This window comes from Mandrillus leucophaeus, unplaced genomic scaffold (genome assembly GCF_000951045.1).
Source record: "Mandrillus leucophaeus isolate KB7577 unplaced genomic scaffold, Mleu.le_1.0 Scaffold200, whole genome shotgun sequence".
In the NCBI taxonomy this organism is placed as follows: Eukaryota; Metazoa; Chordata; class Mammalia; order Primates; family Cercopithecidae; genus Mandrillus; species Mandrillus leucophaeus.
Genome location: NW_012102033.1, coordinates 1,269,769 through 1,279,337, shown reverse-complemented (window position 1 = coordinate 1,279,337; position 9,569 = coordinate 1,269,769). Strand labels below are relative to the sequence as shown.

Genomic DNA, 9,569 nt, shown 5'->3' with positions numbered 1-9,569 from the left:
AAAAAAAAAAAAAAAGTATAGTTCCACCTATTTGACAGATGAGGTCACTAAGCACCACCGGGGAGCATGCTTGGCCGATGAGCTCACCTATTCCTGGTGCCCCTGACGTTTCTACCGGTTTCTTGTCCCAGCAGGTTGGGGGCGCCTGCCCCCCACTAGTCCAAGTGGAGGGGGTCCCTCCGCCCAATGGGCCTGGCCAGGGCCCTACGCCGCCTCAGCGGCGCCCTGGATTCGGGAGACAGCCGGGCGGGCGATGAAGAGGAGGCCGGGCCCGGGTTGTGCCGCAACGGGTGGGTGCCAGCGCGGGTGCAGTCACCGGTGGGCCGGCGCCGCGGTCGCTTCGTCAAGAAGGACGGGCACTGCAATGTGCGCTTCGTGAACCTGGGTGGCCAGGGCGCGCGCTACCTGAGCGACCTGTTCACCACGTGCGTGGACGTGCGCTGGCGCTGGATGTGCCTGCTCTTCTCCTGCTCCTTCCTCGCCTCCTGGCTGCTCTTCGGCCTGGCCTTCTGGCTCATAGCCTCGCTGCACGGCGACCTGGCCGCCCCGCCACCGCCTGCGCCCTGCTTCTCACACGTGGCCAGCTTCCTGGCCGCCTTCCTCTTCGCGCTGGAGACACAGACGTCCATCGGCTACGGCGTGCGCAGCGTCACCGAGGAGTGCCCGGCCGCTGTGGCCGCTGTGGTGCTGCAGTGCATCGCCGGCTGCGTGCTCGACGCCTTCGTCGTGGGTGCTGTCATGGCCAAGATGGCCAAACCCAAGAAGCGCAACGAGACGCTGGTCTTCAGCGAGAACGCTGTCGTGGCGCTGCGCGACCACCGCCTCTGCCTCATGTGGCGCGTCGGCAACCTGCGTCGCAGCCACCTGGTCGAGGCCCACGTGCGTGCCCAGCTGCTGCAGGTGCGGACCTCCCCGAGCCCTGGGGGATTGGGGGAGATGTAGGCCCGAGGGTGAGGGGCATGCGGTCCTGGAGGGGGAGTGGACTACAACTCCCAGCAGCCTCTCAGGTCTGTGGCTTGCGAATGGGTCACTGGGCAGTTGGGGATGTAAACCCAAAAGAGAGGTCTGTGACCAGCTCTTCCTGGAGGCCTGGACTTGGGACATACAGAGCTTCCTGTGGCTTGAGGATGGGCTGCCTGTGGGTAGACCCGAAAGGGCCACACCTGGCCTGTCAAGGCCCTGGGCCGTAATTCCCAGAAGCCTCTGGGTCAAGGGACCTGCCCAAAGATGGGGTGGCCTCAGATGCAGCTTTGCTGGGTGGTGGTGGAGGGCCTGCGTGACCGTTCTATTACTCGGGTGTACAATTCCCACTGGACCCTGTGGCACAGACGGGGGCCTGTGACTTGAGGCTCCCGGGAGAAGCAGGCCCTAGAACGGGTGCAGTTCATCACTGTGGAGCAGTTCTCCAGGCCTCTAGGTGTGGGGTCCTGCAGCATCTGTGGGGGAATTCATTCCCCAACTCAATGGCCCATCGTGTCCCACCAGCCTCCTGCCCTCTGAGAGCAGGGTGGGAGGTGGCAACGAAACGAAACTGCACCTCCCATTGGCCCCTGGGGTAATAGCTCCCTCCCGTGCCCTGAGGAAGGGGCCTTAGTGTTCCTAGAATTGTGGTCAAATTGCTCAAACACCTCCGTTCCCAAGAAACTCTGGGCCAGCAGCTGCCATTGCCCAAGTAAAGTGACTTTAGAACTCTGGGCTGAGGCTGGACTTGGAGAGGATCAGGGGTGGTGGGAGCTGCAACTCCCAGCCGCCTCTGGGGTTCCTCTACTTGGGGCTCCCAGAGACAGTTACAAGAGGAGGATAGGTGCCCACCTCCCACTTCTATCTCCTGCCTGACGCCTTGAGATGCCAGGATTCATGAATCGGAGGGACACTGGCTCTTGCAAAAGTCTGTGGGGCAGTGACTTGGCCTGGGAGGTGGCTATGGAACCAGCGGGTAGGTGGGGGGGAAATACCCACACCCCCACAAAGCTTGCTCACACAGAATGACATGGAAGGGTTTGCAGTTGCCCTGGCAGCTTGGATAGCTCAGGGGAGAGCCCAGGGATAAGCCTGAGGCAGTGGTGGGTACAGAATGTTGGACCTGTGTTGTCCTAACTCTCCCTTCTTGTCATCTGGTTTATCTTTCTCTGGCCACATACTAAAAGCCATTTTTCTCTCCCCTTCCTTCTCCAATTCTCTGCTGGATGTCATTCTTATTTTCCGTTGTCGCTTCGATTTCATCTCTGTCTTGCTGATTTCTGTGTCTGTATGTCAATATCACTCTGTTCTTCTCTCCTCCTTCTCTTCCCCCGCCACACCCCTCTTCCCATTTTCTATCCCCAAACCCTGAGTCTCTTTCCTCTCTCTTCATCTCTGGGTCTCTGTCCCCCCTCCTCCCATCCTGGATCTCTGGCTTCCTCACTGGGTGCCCTCCCCTGCATCTCTCTGGGTTGCCGGCCCCATCTCTGGATCCGTGTTCTCACCCTCTCCTTCACTCCTGTGGTCTTTACCTCCTTCTTTCACTGAATCTCTTCCTCTCTCTCACTCCCTCTGTCTCTGCCTGTCTCTGTGCTCCCTGCTGTCTTTGGCTCCTCGCCTCCCCCTGCAGCCCCGTGTGACCCCAGAGGGTGAGTACATCCCGCTCGACCACCAGGATGTGGATGTGGGCTTTGATGGAGGCACCGATCGTATCTTCCTCGTGTCCCCTATCACCATCGTCCATGAGATCGACTCTGCCAGCCCTCTGTATGAGCTAGGACGTGCCGAGCTGGCCAGGGCTGACTTCGAGCTGGTGGTCATTCTCGAGGGGATGGTTGAGGCCACAGCCATGACCACACAGTGTCGCTCGTCCTACCTCCCTGGTGAACTTCTCTGGGGCCATCGTTTTGAGCCAGTTCTCTTCCAGCGTGGCTCCCAGTATGAGGTCGACTATCGCCACTTCCACCGCACTTACGAGGTCCCAGGGACGCCGGTCTGCAGTGCTAAGGAGCTGGATGAACGGGCAGAGCAGGCTTCCCACAGCCTCAAATCAAGTTTCCCCGGCTCTCTGACTGCATTTTGTTATGAGAATGAACTTGCTCTGAGCTGCTGCCAGGAGGAAGATGAGGATGATGAGGCCGAGGAAGGGAATGGGGCGGAGACAGAAGATGGGGCTGCTAGCCCCCGAGTTCTTACACCAACCCTGGCGCTGACCCTGCCTCTGTGATGCAAACTGATGTAGCCTTCCCCATGTGTGCCCCCTTCCCCAAGGTAGCAAGATGGAGAGATAGGGCTCTCTCCTGGGATGGGGGCAGGTGTTCCTGAAGACCAACAGGCCTGCTGGGTAAATGACTAGGTGGTAAGGTTCTGCCATGTCTGGTGACCCACCATGGACATACTGGACCTTAATTTTAATTTCTCTGCTTCTGTGCTGTCTCCTGAGACCCTTTTATGAGCCTGATCCCTGAGTCTCACCACAGTTCTGGATCACCCAAGAGGAAAAGACTGGTGGTTCTAGATCCCTCTATATGGGGGGATCTGGATTGTTGACCAGGGTGAGAAACCAATGGTATAGACTGCCTCTGGGGAAGCACGTTGGCTGTTCTTGAACAGCATCAGAGATCAAGAGTTTGTAGGTCTGGATTTACCTAAGCTTCAAGGGAGTGTTGCTTCTCAACTCAGCCAACTGAGTAGCAAATCATTTGTTCTAGACCACCTAAGGAGGGAAGGTTATGGAATGCCCCAAGTATGGAAGATCATCTTGATTGACCAAAGACAAAAAAAAAAAAAAAAAAAAAAAGAAAAAGAAAAAGATCTGTGGTTCCAGAAAGCTCATTAGTTGAAATTCTGTGAGTCTAGGTTGACCACAGAGGCAAGCACTGGTGATTCTAGGACAGGTTTGACCTGGAGAGTTGAACTACTCCAGAAACTAAAGAGTAGTGTTTCTAGAATGCACAAAACATTGTGGAGTCTGTGGGTTTAGAAAGACTAAAGTAACAGATTAGGAGTTCTTGATATTAGATAACTCCAACTTCTGGCTGTAGAGCACCCAACCAAGAGAATAAGCAATGCTTTGAAAGGATCCACGGGGTGGGTTTTTTTTAAGTGCCATTCTAGAATGTCCAGAGGGAATCAGGATTCTGTGGCTCTAGACTGATCACAGAGTCAAGGAAGCAGTGGCAATTCTAGATGTCTGAGATTTTGCTGGTTCCAGCTTGGCCAATGGAGTTGAGAATCTCGATGATTCTAGATGACTTCTTGTGGTTCTGTAATGCCAAAAGGAAGGAAGGCTCCAGGCATCCAGAGTTGTCCATTACCAAAGCCTGTAAGTTCTCATCACCTCCAGGTGGACTTCTTAGCAGTGCCAGGAGGTGGACTTGGGACTTGAGAAGCAACAATTCTGGGTTGACCTAGAAGTTGAAGGTTCAGGTGAGGCCCTGTAGGGCACAGGGCTAATTAGTGGACAAGGGAAGGGAGAGGCCCAGGGCTGGTGAGTCTAGAATGCTCTGGAACCCTACACCTAGTGATGTGTGTCTATTTCTTTTTTTCTTTTCTTTCTTTTTTTTTTTTTCTGAGACAGAGTCTTGCTCTGTCACCCAGGCCGGAGTGCAATGGTGTGATCTCAGCTCACTGCAACCTCCGCCTCCCGGCTTCAAGTGATTCTCCTGCCTCAGCCTCCCGAGTCACTGGGATTACAGGCATGAGCCACTATGCCCGGCTACTTTTTGTACCTTTAGTAGAGACGGGGTTTCGCCATGTTGGCCAGGTTGGTCTCAAACTCTCGACCTCAGATGATCCACCCGCCTCAGCCTCCCAAAGAGCTGGAATTACAAGCATGAGCCACCATGCCCAGCCGTGTGTCTGTTTCTTAAAGATGTTATACATATGTATATTATATATATATATAAAATATAAATACAGATATCTATTTTTTTCCCTTGGTCCCTACAACAGGCTTAGAGATGGAGCACTAGCTAATTGGAATGAGGTCCTTTTCAAGGACCCCAGAAGCTTTGCTCTAAATCCCAATACTGCCTCAACTTACTGTGACACTTTGGACTCCTCTTCATGTCAGCTTCCCCATCTGTAAAAATGGGATATTGGAACTTGAAGTTATTTAGGGGCCTTTCCAGCAGGATGAGTCCTCACTTCACCGAGAGTGGGATGGGCATTTGAGTCCTGGGGATTTCCCTTCTCTCCCCAGTGCTGGATCATACGACCTTCCAGGAGAGGCTGGGATATAAGATACTCTTGGAGGCTGGCTCTGAACTCGGGTGTCTGAATCACAGGGCAAGGGTAGGCGTGGGCTGTGGCTAACAGCCAGAGTCACTTCCCTGGCCCAACTTGCGGATCTGGGAAGGAGGAGGTAGCTCTGGACACTAGGGTTCTTCCCATTGTGGGAGAATGACTGTTTTAGGGGGAGACCCATCCCCCAGATTAAAGAACTGGGAGCCCTAGAGGGTGTGTCTGTGAACGTGCTTCTCGGTCCTCGGACCTGGCCCCCTGCCCATGCTGCCATCTACCTAAGTGCCCCGCAGGCTGGGAGCCAGCTGCAGAGGGAGCCAGTGACAGGGAGGACGTGTTCCTACCCTGTATTCTGGACCGAGGGCAGCCACTGTCATTGCCATTCAGCCTTCACAAGTGCTGCATCAACCCAAATGCCCCCATCCAGCTTGTCCATTTCCCTTTATCCCTCGGAATCCCCATGTAATAACCGGATGGGATTAATTAGCTGGCTGCTCTCTCAGCTCAGGGTGTCTGGGGTAGGTAGGGACGGGGGCAATGGAAATGCAAGGTTGGGGAAGGATGTTAAGTTGGAAGTGAAGGGGCAGGGAGGGCCTTTGTTTGGAAGGAGAGTGGGAGAAGGGCAGCCCAGCCTGGGTTTCCACTGGGGAGGGCAGGGCCTGGGCCACTCATAAAGGTCAGTGAGGGGATTAGAAGCCTCCATGTCTAATCCGGCAGCTTAACCAGGTCCTGGCCCCGAATCCGTCCCCACCTGCCCAGCCCAGGGACAGAAAATGAGGACGAGGCCCAGACACCACTTCAGCCCCCATTATGGCTTCGCTCTTTACAGGGGTGCCTGGGTTCCCCATTCCAGCCAAGCCTTTAATCCCATTCCCTTACAAATAATGGGACCTAGAGGCTGGGGAAGGGGAAGGGGCCTCAGAGGAGGGAGGAGTTTAAGAAGGGCAAGGTTGGCCAGGCATGGTGGCTCGCCTATAATCCTAGCATTTTGGGAGGCTGAGGCAGGTGGATCACCTGAGGTCAGGAGTTTGAGACCAGCCTGGCCAACATGGCGAACCCCTGTCTTTACTAAAAATACAAAAATTAGCCGGGCATGGTGGTGGGCGCCCGTAATCCCAGCTACTTGGGAGGCTGAGGCAGGAGAATCGCTTGAACCTTTGGGGGAGGAGGTTGCAGTGGGCTGAGATCACGCCAGTTCACTCCAGGCTGGGCAAAAGAGCAAAATTCAGTCTCAAAAAAAAAAAAAAAAAAAAAAAAAAGAAGGGCCATAGTATGAGAGGACAAGGGGGGACGTGAGGGGAGCCAGGGAGGAAGAAAAGGCTTCTGAGATGGGAGAAGGAATCAGAGAGGTGGGAGGACGCTAAGGAAAGGGGAGTTGTCTTAGCGGGAAGATGCTTGGGGAAGGGAGGAATCTTAGGAGGATGCTAAGCTAAGGGGAGAAGTTTGGAGAAATGAGGGAGGAGTCTGAGCAGCAGAAGGTACCAGGAAGGCTGAGCCTGTGCTTTCACTAAATTTGATCTTCCCCTCTTCCATTCTCCATGACCGATACCAGATAGCATAGCATTTAGAAAAAAGAGTAAATCTTGGCCAGGCGCGAAGGCTCACGCCTGTAATCCCAACACTTTGGGAGGTCAAGGTGGGTGAATCACTTTAGGTCAGGAGTTCGAAACCAGCCTGGCCAACATGGTGAAACCCCGTCTCCATTAAAAATACAAAAATTAGCTGGGCGTGATGGTGCATGCCTGTAATCCCAGCTACTCGGGAGGTTGAGGCAGGAGAATCGCTTGAACCCGGAGGCGGAGGTTGCAGTGAACCGAGATCGCGCAACTGCACTCCAGCTTGGGCGACAGAGCAAGACTCTGTCTCAAAAAAAAAAAAGGAAAAAGAAAAAACGAAGAAGTCTTTCGTTTCACCACTCCACGACTCCGAAGAGGCTGAGGGGGATGGGGAGGGCATAGATGGTCGTAAGGAAAGGGTTTGGAGGTAAGAAGGGGCTGAGAGGGGAAATACACGGAGAAGAAAAGCAAATAAAAAGGAGGCCGAAGGCTGCTCCCGGTTGCATGGCAACCTCTGCAGTCAGAAGCCAGCATGGCCTGCTAGGAGGTGTGGCTTACGGAAACAAGCCAGTTCTAGCCCCGCCTCCTGGCAACAAGATTAACCAAGTACCGCCCCCTAGCAACGGATTATTGGAGGCGGGGTTCGGTTTACCTAGTCTCCAAGTGTCCAGGGCCTTTGAGCAGGCGCAGAGATGTCCGTACCGCGTAGGTCCGCCTCCGCGCAACACCTTGCTGGGGCTTCCCATTGGAGAGCAAGCCTGTCAAGTGCTTTCTGTCGTTTCGGAGGCGGGGCCTGCTGCCCTGCCTGCAGTCCGATTGGCCCCGCGGGCCGTCTACCTCTGGCCGGACATACCCACATCAGCTTTTTGTACGACTGTTGGCCCTGGAAGACGATCCTTTGGTGGCGAGGGCGGGGAGGACTAAAACGCCCACTGTGGATTGGACGGTGTCAAAAAGAGGGGCGGTCCCTACTGAAGGGGCGGTTGGGCGACCAGGGGAGAGTCTTTTCAGCGCTGAGGTCTGGCGCTGAGGAGGCGGCGGTGGCTCCCGGGGCGTTTGAGCGGGCTCACCCGAGCCCGCGGGCCAACGCGGATCCAGGCCCGACCGGCGGGACCGCCCCGGACTCCCCGCGGGCCTTCCTAGCCGCCATGGAGGACGGCGTCTATGGTAGGTTGGGGAGGGGCGGGGTCGGCTGGGAGCTGCTGGAGCGTTTTCTCCTGAACGTTCCGCAGCGAACGTTTCCCCCTGGAGCGCGCAGCCCAGAAGCGTTCGGCCCAGTAGTAGACTTGTCGCGCCGCTTTTGTGGGGCGCTGGACGGGCTTCCTGCGGGGCCCGAAAGCGGGGCGTTCCAGGCCATTGTTTGGGCTGAGCCTGTTTCCGGTGGCGGCGGGAGGGGCGGGATGGAGCGGTGGAGGCGAGGCCGGGGCGGAACCATTCCCGCTGGAGGGGCGGGCAAGCCCAGCGTCTGCCGGGGCCGGGGAGGGGCGCTCGGGTTGCGGGGAGGGGAGAAATCTTGGGGGGCGGGGGCCTTCGATGTCCCGCCCCGTCTTCCCAACTCTCCCGAGCTGTCATCAGCTCCCCCGGCCGTAGTGACTGTTCATGGACCCAGGAGTCCGGATAACCAGGTCCCCAGCTATCTCGCCAGTAATGGAGTCAGAAAACCAAGGCCTCAGTCTCCTTCCAAGTAATGGACCTAGAAGCTCAGGCCCCCAACCCTTTCTTCCCTCACACCTAAGAGCTCAGGCACCTACTCCCCTTCTCCTTCAGACTCTGGAATCCGGGCCCCAAGTCCCCTCCTCCCCGCAGGACTCAAGAGTTTAGAGCCCCGGCCCTTCTCTGCACGGAGGAATCCAGGCCCCCAGCGCAGTCTTCTGTGCAGACATGGAAGGCCCTTATGCATCCTCTCCCAGCTCTGTCCGCCCCCAGATTGCAGGAATTCAGGCTCATGGTCCCCAGCACTGACTTTTAAACCGTGACCCCGACCCCTAGAACCCCCAGACCTGACTCCGGAGGAGCGGATGGAGCTGGAGAACATCCGGCGGCGGAAGCAGGAGCTGCTGGTGGAGATTCAGCGCCTGCGGGAGGAGCTCAGTGAAGCCATGAGCGAGGTGGAGGGGCTGGAGGCCAATGAGGGCAGGTGAGGGCTGGGGCGGGTGACCTGGGGGGCGTGGGGTTGACTGAGGCCAGGAATGCCCAGGCATTGACCCCCCATCCCCCACCCTGCTCTCTGCTCCTGCAGTAAGACCTTGCAGCGGAACCGGAAGATGGCAATGGGCAGGAAGAAGTTCAACATGGACCCCAAGAAGGTGCTTGGGGCCACAGGACTGGGATCCGCTGGGCAAACATCCGAGCAGGGGCTTCTGGCACCTCCAGGTTCCAGAAGCGTGATGGTTCCGGGTCTATTCTAGGTGGACAGACTTGGTCCTAATCCCTGGATTCAGATACTGGCTGTCCATTTGTTCTCTGAACACTGACCAAGTGTTCCAGCCCTCCTGACGCTTATGTTTCGTCCCCTGCCCTGAAGGTTGTCTTCCACTTTCTAGTTGTATGGGCGCACTTCTAGTCCCAAGATGAGCTCGAGTCTTGTAGGGCTGTAGACAAAGTGATATGCACAAAGGAGAGTTGACCTCCCTCCCGCAAAGGTGCCATGACAGAGGCAGGTATCAGGGTAGTAGATTTCTGGAGGAGGCAGGCTGGTGGAGTCAGGGAGGGCTTCCTTGAGGAGGAGACATTCAGGTCGGGTTTGAAGGATGAGTAGGTGTTCACTAGGTGGAGGAATGGCTTTTGTTCACTTACTTTTTTTTTTTT

At 56.1% G+C, this 9,569-nt stretch overlaps 2 protein-coding genes and 1 long non-coding RNA gene across 5 annotated transcripts in view; 2 read left to right on the top strand and 1 right to left on the bottom strand.

Annotated features, from left to right (window-relative positions):
• Positions 1-4,042, top strand: part of KCNJ14 (potassium channel, inwardly rectifying subfamily J, member 14) — a 26,233-nt gene extending 22,191 nt beyond the window's left edge. The window contains exons 3-4 of one of the 2 annotated variants that reach the window (XM_011979372.1): positions 17-900; positions 2,591-4,042. In XM_011979372.1, coding sequence (XP_011834762.1) covers positions 187-900; positions 2,591-3,187 — 1,311 coding nt within the window. In that variant the 5' untranslated portion in view covers positions 17-186 and the 3' untranslated portion in view covers positions 3,188-4,042. The remainder of the gene's footprint in view (positions 1-16; positions 901-2,590) is intronic. The other variant, XM_011979371.1, reaches the window with a different exon arrangement.
• LOC105539189 lies at positions 3,907-5,694 on the bottom strand. Its single transcript, XR_001006013.1, has 2 exons — positions 5,006-5,694; positions 3,907-4,370 (listed from the first exon to the last, which is right to left on the bottom strand). It is a non-coding gene; the product is annotated as an uncharacterized LOC105539189 (long non-coding RNA).
• A 1,736-nt stretch (positions 5,695-7,430) lies between these two features.
• CYTH2 (cytohesin 2) overlaps positions 7,431-9,569 on the top strand; it is a 13,432-nt gene continuing 11,293 nt past the window's right edge. For both annotated transcript variants that reach the window (XM_011979374.1, XM_011979373.1), the window contains exons 1-3: positions 7,431-7,928; positions 8,751-8,898; positions 9,001-9,067. In XM_011979374.1, the coding sequence (XP_011834764.1) occupies positions 7,454-7,928; positions 8,751-8,898; positions 9,001-9,067 (690 nt within the window). In that variant the 5' untranslated portion in view covers positions 7,431-7,453. The remainder of the gene's footprint in view (positions 7,929-8,750; positions 8,899-9,000; positions 9,068-9,569) is intronic.